Below are 15,172 nucleotides of genomic sequence, written 5' to 3' on the forward strand. Positions count from 1 at the left end.
CGTAACAACTGTCCTAAGCACAATGCATAGTATGCAGAAGAGTAACATGTTTGTTACGATACACGAATGGAGTCAAAAGGGGGGTATGTATGTTACGATACACGAATCAACTTGTGAGAATGTTTCTTTCAAGCATCAACTTCAGGTTACAATTACTTGAGAACTACTTCACGTATTTCAATGTAACAAACGCCATTCTTAATATTTTTTCCGTACTTTCAAATGAGCGGAAAATAAAATGGTGTTTCCATTACAAAGAACTAAGTTTGTGTTGAAAATCGTATTTCCTTACGTAGTTGAACGTATTGCGTCCACTAATTTCATGAGCCCCTCTCATACGTATATATCTGCGAAAGCATTTTTTCAATATTTGTTGTTGTACACGAAATATTTCAGGTCGCAATGTTAGATGAGACACTCTGTATATCATGTGTCCATGTTTCTTGCTGAATTTTATTACATGCTGCTCTTATTTTGAGTTTTACTTGTCCTATTACCATGTGATGGTCACTGTAAATATCTGCGCTCCGCTTATTTCCTACGTCTTGTGGACTTCCTTGCCATCTTCTACTTATTATGATATGATCTATTTGATTTTCTGTTTTTGAATCTGGAGAAACTCACGTAACTTTAATAATGCATAAATGTAATTCAAATATGAAGCAGCATTCACTTGATGGGAATATGAGGCACCCTTCCCTTTTTTTGGATGCGTGTTATTCAAGACACTCATGTTAGTGACAGTAGTTAGTAATTATTGTAACTTTTGTAATTATTATAATTAACATATAACTGCACCTAATGTAAAGAAAAAGGCATTGATGAAAAATTAATATGGTTTTGTGAGTTTTAGTGACAAAATATGTGTGATACTCATGCAATAATTGGTTATTTTTTTTATTACTGATGGTAATTTTTGCAATCATTATAATTAATGACTAACTGCACTTATGTGAACAACGAAGGAGGCAGTGATTCAGTTACAAAATGCTGTATTGAATTTCAGTGTTTAAAAAAGTGTGGGGTTGAGAGCCCCCGTTCAGGTAAGTTTATTTCTCGTACGGCACGGGTACGCTAGGGTTAAGAAGGGTGCAAAATAACAAGAGGTAGAGTGGCGGTCAAGCATTCTACCTCCAATTCACCCAAGTATCCCTGAAAATAGGGTGAATTTTCATCCGCACCAATACTGATTCACCCTTCATAAACAATCATTCCATAATTTTTTAGCTGGTGGTCTAAGTTCGTCTTTAGCAGCTGTACTGTAAGTTTAGAGCCAAACCACCATAATTTGGGCCTTTCTGTAAAATTTTAAGGGGTCTTGGGGTGTGTGGGTAAATCATTGTGATAGATAGATAGATAGATTGATTGATTTGATTTATTTTACTTTGCTTTTCTGCCACTGTTAGCTAATGAGGATGAGTGATGATATGATGAAATTGATGAAAGAACATCCATGGCCAGGCCGATATTCGAATTCGCGACCCCAGGGGTGCTAGCGCAGCTATTAATTTTCTTCCGCGGTTCCTTCACCACCAATTTTTCAAAACCTACTTCGAACCCAAGACATTATTAGCTCTTGCGTTGTCATATTACGTTATTACTTCCTATAACAATGTCGTCATATTGAAATAAGAATGTTTAGTGTTGGAGTGAGTCCGCTGATATTTTATACAACAGAAAAGCCACTGATTCTAATCTGAAAGAAAACCAGCTTTCCTTACTGGAGGCAGTCTACAATTATTATTGGATTTGGTCTTCCTTTCGCTATTGTCATTGTTAAGTATTTATTATTCTCTTGTAAGACACAATATATGTCATTCTCCTGCCTAAAGAGACCTTGTTCATTTTAAATTACAATTCATGTGGTTGTTCTGGTCAAAGCAAGCAAAAATGAAGCAAGTTCCAAACTTTTGTAACAGTTGAATGGGTAATAAATGAATCCGTTTTCAGTTTCATTGGTAAGTTTTCATAGAAGCTTACTGAAAGTCGATTGATGCTTGATGTAGTGGCTAAAGCATAATGCATGTTTCATGTTTTCTTTATTTTCAACATCGCACCCGCAAAATTTCATTCCGCACCCCCTAGAGGATTAATCCTAGCGCCGCCGCTTCATGCTAACCAGGGAGGTCGGCGTTTGCTGCAGTTTACTCTTAAGTGTATCTTGTTCAGTTCAATACAGTTTCGGCATTGATTGCCACATTTTCTTTGACAATAATAATATTATATCAGTGGCGGCAATAGGTGGACAAGAGCGACAGTTTCTCCCCCACTTTTCGCCACTTTTTACCAAGACAAAGTAAACTTTCCTTGTCCCCCAGTTTTGACACCCAATCTCCGCCACTGTATTATATCAATTTCCGACCGTGACTTTCGGCTCACCCTGTATGAAAGTCACAGGCTAATCATAAAAATATAAATAATTTATATAAATTGACAGTTTTAAGAATCCACTCACAAAATGTTAATAGAGAGAACTCAGTGAGCGTTGTCTGGACATTAACTCAAATTTAACACGCCTTGTAGGTCCGCGCTTTGAAACCACGCGACTGATACGTACCAGCATGGCCCCGCGGTTGTATACAAAGGTACGGATCAAAGGTGGACGCTGCGTACAAGTGCTGCTTGGGAATTGCCCCCCAGGGGGTAATTAAAGGGGGCTAATCGTCAAAGGCTGGCCTCTGGAGGGTGTATTTACCGAGCAGAACCACGGACGAAGCACGAAAAACCTTTTAAGGGCCCTCGTGCTCTCGCTACAAACATCGTTAGTGAGGAGGTGTATGGGGCTGTCCGCATTCGTTAGTCTGCACTTGTCTTTGAATATTTTGCAGTTTTTGTTGTTCCGTGGATTTCACCTCTATGAACTTTTTACACGTTACATTCATTACGTGCATCTTTTCACAATGGCCCTTCCTTCAATCTGTTTTACTTTCACTTTTCTGCTACTTTTAACGGATCTACGTGCCTCTTGTGCTTCTAGGTTCGAGTTCCACTCAAGGTAACCGCATCATCATTCATTCCTATTAACCGAAAGAGGAAGAAATGTCCGGTGAATTAAGATTGAATGGGAAAAAAGTTAAAATTTTGAATCCAATAGTGTCCGACAGGTGCCTCTAGTTTCCATTAATATCCCCAAATGTTTTCTTTCAATTCCTGAAAAGACTTCTGCCTCCCTACTGGTCAATCTGAATTTTCAAATTATCTGTACAATTTATGATGAAAAATAAAACTTGTGATAATTGCATCTACTACTGTGCAAAAGCAACCTGGATATTAAACTTCTTAAAAAGAAATTCTACATTTTATAAGAAAATAGAGCTTCTAAAAAATGTACTTTTTGTAGATCATATGATGGTTAGTTCGTATGAACTTTCCAGCCTGATCATTACCAGTGCGTAGTTCGAGATCGGATAATTCATTTTAACTCTCCAGCCTAACTATTGCCTATTTTTGTGAGAGTAGGAAAAGGTATATTATAATTATCCAGGTATTTTTTGTAGCATTCATTGCACGTATCCAGATACCAGTCACTTTGTTCTCGTTATATATGATAGTTAATTGTTTAAAATGTCAACCACAAAATGGCACTATTTAGATATCTAGGTGGCTGGCATTCAATTTGCATCAAGTACTAACCTCTACTATGTATGTCTATAGTACAGGATGATTCAAAAGGACAGGACAACTCCATTATTAATGCAGTTAACGAAAAAAAATAGAAAGAGGGGGAAAGTTGAAAATTTGTTGTTTCCAATGTAATTTTCTTGAATTTCCAACGTTGAGGCTGAACACTGGTACGAGTCTAAGTGAGAAAGGAAAATGCCTTGTTACCAAGTATTTAGAGACGATATTTAGAAAAACTAATTTTCAACATCACTCACTTTTGTTCGTTACTGTACAAGCAAACGTCTACATTTTGAAAACAAGTACTTTCTCTTTCAGAGTTTGTTTTGGTACGTCATGACCTTACTGTTTGTTTGCAGGAGTGAATCCCTGTGAAAGCGTAAGATGCTCAGAAGGGCAGGAGTGTGCAATAGACAGATACGGAATAGCACGTTGCGTCTGTCCCCCAGAGTGTGAGGAGATCATGAGGCCTATTTGTGGAGGGGACGGAGTCACCTACGACTCCTTGTGTGAAGTTCGGCGGGCATCCTGCGAGCAGAGAAAGAGAATTGAAGTTGTTTATTCTGGATCATGTGGTAAGTTTTAACGGTAGCAGTACGTAACATCTCGTTGGCAGAAACTGAATTGTAGTAGTTGGTTTATTTGAGTAATGTCTCTACTTATTTGTGGGAATAATTAGTAGAAGTACAATGCTTAAGACGCACTGCGCAGAAGTGGTTAGTAGGAGGAGACTAACTCGTGACGTCATGTAGGGATGCGCAGTGACGTGCACCGTGGACTGCGCCTGCTCAGAACAACCATAATTTTAATTGAATCTCCTGCAACGTTCAACAAAAAAGTCATATCGAAACTCTATTAATCATTGTCTATGTTGTAAAAGTAAGCCAACAGTAAAATAGGAAATTTAACCCTCAGTCATCCGCGTCCTTGTATTAGCACAAATGTCCCGCGGGTGGCACTCAGTGCCGCCCAATCACAACCAATGTTTTTTACCTAAATTTTTAATGCAAATCGATATTTAATTACACTAACACTTACTGGAAATGAGGCTATATATATATATAAAGCCAAACATGTCCAATTCGGACATTTTTATTAGCTATTTGCTATGTTAAAAAAAAACTTTACAAAATGAGAAAAGTGTCTCAGAATTACACTCTTGAAGCAAATGCACGAAATTAGTATTCTAAAAATAATTAATATTTTACCATTTAACGAAGGAAATAAAAACTGAACTCACCATTCACAAAATTTGCAATGTATTTTTCAAAAATTTTCAACGTATTTTCAAAACGAATTGAAATCGTAAAACTTATATGGGCTGAGAAAGGAATTATTTGTTAGGAAATTTTCAGACAAGATCTTACTGACTCGCAGAACAATCAAATGTTTTAAATACAACTCGAGGAAACTTACAAAATACTTTTAAAATGTACAAATCTCAATATGTTTCTCCTGCGTTTACGAGATATACGTAAAAAAAAGCCGTACTGACTCAAAACAATGGAACCGAATGTTGTCACTTTTGAATACCGTTATTTTGACAACTCTGACATTTCGTATGGGTACCGCAATGGATTCTGCATACAAATATAATTTGCATATCGAACTTGAGAACGTTGTTCTATTCTTTTTATATTTGCCAAATTCATGACTGGCGTGCCATGATTTAATGCCGCCAAAGGGGGACCGGTCACTTCAGAGGCTGTAAGCAACTGAAAGAACACCAGAATAAAGGCGCGAACGCTTCTAAGTTTTCATGGGAATAGTGCAGATAAGTTACCTAGTGCTTTCCCAACCACTATTGCGCTGGTAAGGAAAATAATTCAAAATTTTAAGAAAGGCGACACCCAGTGCGGGTTACGGAGGGTTAAATTAAAATTGTATTAAAAATGTAATTCAAAAGTTAGTTGATTCTTGAATATGTCAAGTGTTCCTAGCAGAATGTGATGTGTCGCCTTGTTGTATAATATAACAATGGGTCTTCTTTTAACGATCGTCAAGTGTTATTTCTCTTATTACTGTTATATTTTTCTCACATTCCAAAATTACAATCGTCCCTTTTTTTAGCGTTCTCCAAGCAATAGTTCTAATTGCAATACAATTGATTGCAAATATCCCGAAAATCTATCCCATTTTGGACCTGTATGCAATGAGTTGACAATACTGCATTTTCTTTCTATTTTCACTAAAGCCGCCACTAATGTATATTCATGAAACAATTTCCACAGGTGCGATGGGGCCCTGCAGCAAGCATAAATGCGACTTTGGCGCCCTTTGTGTGGAGAGGAGGAATGCGTCCGTCTGCGAGTGTCCGGCGTGTCCGGCAGAGTTCGACCCTGTCTGCGGCTCGGACGGGATATCCTACAGCAACGAGTGTAAGCTCCGTCTAGAAGCCTGCCAGCACAGGAGGGAAATCAGAATACTCTACAAGGGCCTCTGCAGTGAGTATATATTGTTAGTTGTAGTGCATGCAACCTCTTAGACCAGTGGTTCTCAAACCTTCGTGAGCTTTCGGCCCGATAAATTCTTTTTTAAAAAGTCGATGCCCAGATTCCAATAATTGTACTTGTAAATACCTTTCTATTTTTCTAAACTTTACACGTTAATTAATATGTAGCCTTGAAATTTAATATTAATAAATAAATTATGGCATAATCACAGAGACTATTAGTTTGATTAAGTCTAGGCTTGCTGACAAATATAAAATTTGGTTTATATTAGTTGACAACGACTAGATCAAACCGAATCTTTTAGTTTCCTCTGGTCAATATTATTAAAATAATCAGCAAGTACTGTTTCATTGGCGTGTTCCATTTCGAACAGCTAAAAAGTTCCAATTAATCAGAATATCCTATCATTCTAGTGAATGACAGGATCGAACCTGCCACTCCCAATAGGTGATGTAGCTAATCATTATTCATCCTCATTAATGATGAGAGCACTTGTCATCACGACAAGTTGGATGCTTGGCAGCAAAAGGCACAACTGAAATAAAATACCTTACTCAGGCGCGGTTGGCTGTATAGCGCAAATGTGCAGTGATATGTAAAATAAACAATAACTGAGATGTTCATAAGCGTAGAGTGGCAAATTCTCTTGCTGAGAAGGAGAAACCGCGGGCCAGAGCCACTCAGCTCCCCTCTAGTTCCGTTTCGTGCAAAGTCTCCGCTGAACCTCCGCAAGGCAACCCCTACCATGCTAAAAGCATAGGACGGCTAGCAGAAGCTCGACGCCTACATATGGCGAAAATACATGGAGTCTGATACTTCAGGAAGGTCGTCTCGTCAAAACGGACATGCGCAGTTCGTAGGATCACCAGCGAGCTGGAGTGAACCACGCTCTTCTCTCTTCCAGTGTTGCCCTATGTGTTTCAATTTGAATTCATTTGGCATTCTATTTGTATTATTTATATTTTACAAGACTTATTAGATTATTGAAGAGGGTGTAATATATATGCAGAGGTGACCCCAAACGAAAGGTAGAAGTAAAGATGATGCGACAAATAAGATAAATATGATAGAAAACAACTTGCCTACACATTCAGAGTTTTCATCTTTAAGATGGAAACACTTCAGGTGGAAGGAGCCGAAAAGTCAAAAATAGCGCGAGGGCGAGGGGTCGCTTATCGGACAAGACTTAAACAACCTTTTGGTCTTCTTACGTCAGACTAAATGCTTTCGTTGACATGTTAGGCTTTTTAGGTTTAGTTGTCTTAGAATACGCGTGTATACACTGCAATTTTCGGGACTTACCGTGCTTGACCAAAAATTTAGTATTTACTGTTTATTCAAGCCTAACCTAACAATTAAGGCATTTCGCACTTACGTCAGAAGACAACCAAAAAGTTGTTTGGGTTCCGTGCGATCAGTTATACTCTAGCGCGAGAGGGTGTTCGAGGGGACGCGCGCATTTGACTTTGTTACGTGTCATTGTCTCCATACTTGTTAGTTTTTTTTTTTTAAGTGCTTGGCTGGTGATTGAAATATATTTGTCGTGGTGATACGTTGAGTGAAGTGAGGTGGATTGTGTATTGGAAGGGGTGTAGTTGTTGCTGTATGAGAAGTTAACATATTGCATAGAATAGAATCGAATCGCTTTGATTTAGCGATATACTTTCGAATATTTAAATAAGACTTATCTTCTAATCAAGGCGTCTTGGGTTCGATTACTGATACATACTCATTTTAGCAGGCAGATATTTGTATTTTTAACTGTAGGTTCAGGATCCAGTTCCAATAATATAGTCTATTTCACAGTGGTGGGACCAAGGAAAGAGTTGGCAGGAGTGGAAGAGGCAAAATTGAGGCGAGAATATTTTCTGAATTCTGAGATATCCCTAAATACAATACCATACGAAAATCTTAAATTAAAATGATCGCCCCCTACACACACACATCCTTGGTGCTGTCACTGTTATCTGAACATAAAGCAAATTAACTTTGTCAGTAATCTACCGGCCAAAATTTGATAATTTTCCCAGTACTATCTCTACGAACCAAAGCGTGTAGTGTCTCAAAAGGTTTAGATAAGTCCACTTTGCATAATTTTGGTGAACCCCCAGGAAAATTATGCACGGGCCGCGGCTGACCTTACTAAAGAACTAGAAATTTCAAATAGTCACTCGTTGGATTTTAGAACTTTCGAACCTGAATCATACATTGTAAGGATTAGGATAAATACCTGTCTAGACTTACAGTAGATGATCAAATCCGTAGCGAAGTGTAAAGATAAAACGTCCATCTCCAGGCTTCTTAGCTAGTCGACCTCAGTGAGGGTGACTACTCTCCTTCCCAACTTCCCAAAGACCTCTTCTCTGTTTCCAATCAATTCGAGAAGTGAGTCCTCTCCCAGCCAGCCTGCCCCTCTAGAACCCCTGTCAATCGAGACTTCCTCCCTGCTGATTCGTGAGTTTTAACCTTCCTATACTTGTAAACAGGTAAACTACCTGTTTACCTGATGAAACTATGTAACCACAATACATCAGGAAGTCTGCATAGACTTGACTATGCAGAGGAGTAGACAGCTGGTGTAAACAAGTGAACGACCCTTGGTGATTTGAAGCTTCTAGAGAAAGTTAAATAAAAGAAAGAATAATCATATGGATTGATACGATATTTCCACATCCATATGTTAGTTATGAAAATTGCTGCTTGGCGCAATTCACCCTTCCGTCTCTAACCCAACTGTTAAAATTCAAATATGAACTTTACATGGATGACAGTCCCCTCTCTGCGACTTTGATTTCTCAGCAGAGGCGAGAAATGATTTCTTCTTATCGCTGGTAAACCCCGAAAGGCCATCTTTCCAGGTGGTTGCCAGCTTGGGCTGCAAGTCGCAAACTTCAGGAGAACCTCTCACGGCCTGGTATAATTGACTCCTGGTATAATTTTCATCCCTGCAAGGGAAAATTTTACACCCGCAATAAAATTAAAACATTATGTTTTTATCTGGCTTTTAATTCTAGTTTAATGTTATATAATTTAAATGAATACGTCAAATCAGAGGCGTAACATACAGGCAGGCGGGGCCCTAAGCCTAAGGGGCCCGGAAAAAAAGTTTAAAATATTGTCGTATTTCTCACGTGAAACGTAACTTGCTTGGACATATTTATCCATTTATTATTTTCTTGAATGAAAAGCGCTTTGTCTTTTTCTTCTTTCTCTTGACCTTGCACTCCCCAATATTCATATATTAACAATAGCACACCTCCAACTGCCACGGAGCAAGGTGCGAGGCCAGAGGCACCAACTTAACATACAATTTGGTGGGGCAAGGTAAATTTTCGGGAGTGGAACATAAACAATATTTTATATGTGTAAATATATATAAAAGCTGTCGTGAATTGAAGGGGGGCTGAAAGTGCCTTGCCCCCCAAAGTCGGCGCCTATGTGTGAGGTATTTACATGCTTGCGTTGTTTTCAAGTCAAGTTGGACATAGATAATATTAGCAGTTCTTCCTTCCTTCCTACAGCTTCAGATGCAGCGATTGCCCTCTGTAACGAGTACGAAGATGATTTTTTTCTCCGAATTTCTTTATCAAGTTCTACGTTTCAGGAATGTACTTAAATCTGAAATCACCTCAACATCATCTAGCAAAGTTTATTCTCCTTGATAACTCTACACTAGCTTCCAGTAATTTCAGCACCCTGTGCCGCCGTTGATTGTTTCTTACTCTTCCAGAAACAGTCACGACAGAAGAACTTCTATCGGATTAAAAATTATGGCTACTCGATTGTGGACTCCAATTAAAAATTAACCAGTAGACCTACATGAAAACGAGTTATATCAAAATTTACCTTACTCAATTCAATTGTACGTGGAACTTGGCAACACCTCAACCATTGAGTCGCAGCGTCCGCCGGAAACACTTCCAGAGAGAGGGCACTGCCAGCAGTTTCCGCTGTTCAACGGACATCGCTGCGTTGCAATGAAAATATATATAAAATCGGTTTCGCAATGTGAATTGGCAAGGATATAATGCATTTTAAAAACAGATGCAAAGAGCTTCAAAACAAGACCAATATTATATTTGTAGGACTACCCAATACCAAGAAAAAGTTGTTTCGCAAAATTGATTTTTTTTTTTTTTTTTTTTTTTTTTTTTTAGAGATTTTGAAAACCTGAAAATTAATAATTGTGTTTAAAACCTTTCTGCCTGGACCCTACTAAAATTTCATTACGATTGGACAACCCGTTTTTAATTTACAGAATTTCAAACACTTTGCAAAACAAAAAAGTGAAAATAGAAGGCATACTCGAAAAAAAATGTCTAGCATAAATTAACGCAGAATTGAATAAGCTAAATTTTTATGTAACTCCCTTTTTATGTAGGTCCCCTGGTTAATTTTTAATTGGAGTCCAAACTCGATTATCTATAATTTTTAACCCGACAGTAGGCTATCTATCTCAAACCTGAAACTTACGAAGAACTTCTGTAATGTAGTGTAGAGTAGTATGATTCAGGCCAAATTTAGTGCACTCGATAATTTCACTGTTGAACAGATAGAGGTTCGATTTGTATAATTATTAATTGTCAGTGTAGCCACAACCAGCCATTCAAAGTAAATACTTACATTTCTTGGAAGAATCTGATTGTTCATTAGGGACAGACATCTGCTTCTAACGAGCGCGTACTTGACGTTTTTGTAACACCGTTGCGTCAAATATTAACATTGTGGTATTAATTAATTAATTAATGCAGTATTTAATACTACAAAAGCATTTCTGACGTATACAACAAAATGAGATTCACAATTATCATACAAGTCCTGAAAATCACAATTAACTGGTACAGTTAATGTGCAACAAAATGGCTACACTGCGGTCACTGGTTTCACTGATAAACTACGGGGATAGTGCTAGTGAACGTTTAGGGACCAGATGGTAGAGCAAGGTTACGTTTTACGTTCCCCATACGATCTCTCTAACTAGCCCTTAACAGTGAGTGGAAAGAATCAAGGGACGGCGTTGTTGACGTACATCTTACCTCTCGGCCAAACGGATGTGTGTAGACGTCAGGAGACGTCTCACTGAGTTCGACGGCCCACAGTCTTACGAACTCTGTGGCAGGCGACGAAGCTTACGGTGGGCCTGAAGGGATGCTTTCGGGAAGGCGTCAGAACGATGGTCTGACCCGACGGCTGTAACTTACGAGCCGGGGTGCAGAAGTGGGGCAACTCGCATAGGTACTTACCGGTTGCCTTTTGGCGAAAGCAACGTGTCGGGTTCCCAAGCCGCGCTTCCTGAGCGACGTGCAGAAGGTCTGCGCCTCGTAGCTGGTATCTCACTGAGGTTGTTCTGAGAACTGAGATAACAATGTACTGAGAGAGTGAATACTAGTCGATACCTCTTTTAAGCTGCTGGCAAATACTTCCTAGCTACATGCTCAGCTCTTCCGTACAGCCGATGACGGGTTTGAACCCGATAGCGCAGAAGAACGCAGTGTCTCCTGACGTCATGTGCTTCCGCTATTGCAGGAATGTTAATGTGTGAAGTGTTTTGTCGCTTGACCGAATATTGATGTCTGGAGAGAGATTTGAGCTTTTTACAGTTTCTCCCTTGAGTCGTTCCACAATATTTTTTTTTTAAATCAGTCAAATTAGCTGTATATCAATGTATTGTACCAACGATTCCAACGTATGGAGCAAATCACTATCGTTGTAAGATTTGTAGATATTGAAACCCATTGTGTCGAAGAGCTAATAGCTAGATATTTTGTTGCCTTAGGCACGATTATGGTTTAGCGCCCCCTTTCTCCCCCCCCCCCCCGCTCTGCCAAGTGTAAATTTCTCCGCATATTATTAAATATAATTTTTGTCAGTAATTTATTATTATTATTATTATGAATATTTAAATATGATCATTTGCTACGTATCCTTGAAGATTTTCTATCGATTCACATTGAGATTTCAAATTTAAAGAGTTGATGGGGACCTCTCATTCTAAACTCGCCCAGGTCCTCGCGATATGTTGCTACGCCACTGTTAAAGGCTAACATACACATGTCAGCCTTAATGTAAAATTATCATGGAACAGGGAAACTGTATCTATTTCAAACTTGCTTGTTTCGTCACCCTCACATTCAATTATTACACAGGAGCAAGAATACAGAGATTATGAACTATTTCCATACGTCCACACACACATAAAAACAAGGAATGGAGATAGAAAAAACATATCTTCCATAAAACAATTATTACTTGTATATCCACTGCAAAATACGATATTAATTCACAAGAGATGAAAGGTAAGTACGCCAATAAGTGAAACAATAAATACTTAAGAAATATATGTGTGTAATAAAAGTGAACGTATAGTTTTCATTTAAATTAAGTTTTATTTCAGAAATTATGATTGTAAATGTAATAATAATAGCAATGAAATCCTAGATCTAACAGCGAGTGACATCTTCTGGCACGCTGACGAACGAAAGATTAATTCGCGAAGTACATAATAGGGATTTATGGTGTAATATCTTGTTACGTATATTTACGCGTAGTTATACCACGATAAGGAAGGTCCTGGCAAACTAGCGAAGAACTAAAGTGGGCAGTCATTTGTTTTCTTCTCTCGTGTCTGTGTGTTCTGTGTTATTGATATTTTCACGTGGAATGTTTGAAGTGGAATGTGCCCAATTCGAGAACCGCTGCCTCGGGAGGGAGGTTGTTATCGTTACTGCACTTTACCATGAAATACTTCGTGCATATATATCCATTTGCAGACAAAGTACTGAGCTTTACGGGGAGTTTTCTCTTTCCTCTAATATATTTTGAGTTTATTTCAGATCTTTTACTTGTAGGTTAGGTTAGCAGTTACACAGGTGTGCGTAATGTCAACTATTTCAAACGCCAATTCGTTCTCCCCAGAGGCAATTAGTAGGACTTCCTGAGTTGGGAAGACATTTCACTTAAATATCCAACTGGTACAGACCAGTTCCTGAGATGGCTCTCCTTCATTGGAATTTTCATACTTCCTGAGTTGGGAACTCCTGAATCAGGAATAAATCGTGTTGCCCGATTCATTGCACACTGTGTCGAGAAACGGGATATCTTCCCGTGTTTTGCATGCAAGTGTCACGATGTATGCGCATTTTATTCTTAAGAGAGCTCCCTTCCTCTGGAAAGTGATTTATTATTGTAATTATTAAATCATCTGCAAAGAAAACAAGCACAAAAGTCATGAACTTTCTCGTCGTAGTGATAGCCAAGCGCATTAAGTGCAACTTTCGATATCGCCAACAAAGTTCGGGTCGCGGCTCTTCTTTATGAGTGTCTCTTCATCAATTCCATGTAATCATTACTCATCCGCATCGTCACGATTTGTCAGAACTAGCAGAAAAGCGAAACTAAATAACATGAAAAACAAATATGAACTATAAATGGAGCAAGTTGTGAATGTTCTCTATAATAATTTGGTCTGTCTGCGGGAATTGTACCCTAATGGTATATGCAACCCGATATACTATACTGTAAAGTGGGTTGTTCACACATAAGGGTGAAGATACAGGATAAGCTACAATTATTCCTTTCGCTTAGTATACACAAATAAAACTCGACGGAAAGAAAAGAAACTGTAAATAATGAGACCGTTTGAGAGAAACATTGAACAAACATCAGACTTAATGAAAATCAAACTTGTGAACATTGTACGGGGGAAACGAGAAGTGAATATCTGGAATGGAAGCAAGGAAAAACATGTGCTTGATTGACACAAGAAATCATCGATTATATCATCGATATGGGTGTGCAATATGATGCAGCATTTTTTTCCCTCAACCGACTGAAGCAGACAAACAGCCAAAGCGAAATTAATAGAAATGAAATCTATTCAGTGCCATCTACAACTGTCCTCGTCGAAACGCACAACATGAGCATTAATATCACGTATCATGAGCCCGCACCAAATTGCCGACTCATTGTAAGGCGAATTAAAGTCGACCAGTCCTTCCGGAATGCTAAATCCACAAATTATATTTGACGCAGTGTTGCCAACCTATAAAATCAAAATTTGTCCTGTGATAGTAAAACATTTCACTAATTAATTCTCTTCAAGATGATGATGTACAGTCTTCCTTGTAGGTACACTGAAAAGCAATAAAATAAATAACATTATTTTCACAAAATATTTAATATTAAACTCTAATTCCGCTTTTTCGATCAATTCAAATTGTTGTTTTAAGCCCACTTTATGCACAGATGGGCTAACCGGGATTTTAGCAATAGTTTAAAGGTGGATCCAAACCATTGTGCAATGTGCTCCAATGGGTATCGAATCCTGTACCCCTTGATTACATGGCAACAATGCGCGTTTTCATTTAACATATGGAATTTGTTCACTTTATCCACGATTGGCTAATCGGGAATGGATTTACAGTTTGAAATGGTATCCCTTGATTACAATGCGAGGACGTTAGCACTACGTCATAGAGGAGGCGTTTAGCATATGGAGAAGGGCCAATACATCACTAGTTGCTGTATTAAGTCCATCGCAATTAGCGGTAGATCCTTGTTACAGTAGATCACACAAGGACTGGTTGTTCTCGAAATAAATTAAAATCCTTCTTTATTATTTATTTAATAATTTAGTGAAAATAGACAAGCAACGTATTATTTACCGGAGTTTCGAAATAGGTATTATGCAGTAAGAAAAGACATTGAAAACATACATATTCAAGCATTGCGAAGTCGGTCAGTCATGTATCTGAATTCCCATTGCAAGTGGGAGCGTTTTCTTTATGTTGATTATTAAGCTGGACACGATGTTTGAAAAATATGATGAATAAGAATTTTCGGGATCCCATGTTTCCTTATGGGAAATCAACTTCAACATCAAGTTACGACTAATCAAATGGAAGTTTCGACTTTTCCGCTGGTGAAATGCATCTTCAAACTGCCCTCTTTCTTTTCATATATTTTTCTATCCCATCGGAAATTTTATATTCACAAGAGAACAAATCAAATAATATTACCAGTGCGTTTATCCTTGCCTCATACGGCCATCCTGGCTGTGTTGCCAAACCTGATGCTCATAAAAGAGCTAAATTTCACCT

At 38.3% G+C, this 15,172-nt stretch overlaps 1 protein-coding gene across 5 annotated transcripts in view; it reads left to right on the forward strand.

Annotated features, from left to right (window-relative positions):
- LOC145978916 (agrin-like) overlaps positions 1 to 15,172 on the forward strand; it is a 1,115,983-nt gene that overhangs the window by 1,005,431 nt on the left and 95,380 nt on the right. For all 5 annotated transcript variants that reach the window (XM_083111886.1, XM_083111888.1, XM_083111890.1 and 2 more), the window contains exons 6-7: positions 3,981 to 4,196; positions 5,853 to 6,065. In XM_083111886.1, coding sequence (XP_082968012.1) covers positions 3,981 to 4,196; positions 5,853 to 6,065 — 429 coding nt within the window. The remainder of the gene's footprint in view (positions 1 to 3,980; positions 4,197 to 5,852; positions 6,066 to 15,172) is intronic.

Source organism: Lepisma saccharinum, chromosome 25, assembly GCF_977018435.1.
Source record: "Lepisma saccharinum chromosome 25, izLepSacc3.1, whole genome shotgun sequence".
NCBI classification, from domain to species: domain Eukaryota; kingdom Metazoa; phylum Arthropoda; class Insecta; order Zygentoma; family Lepismatidae; genus Lepisma; species Lepisma saccharinum.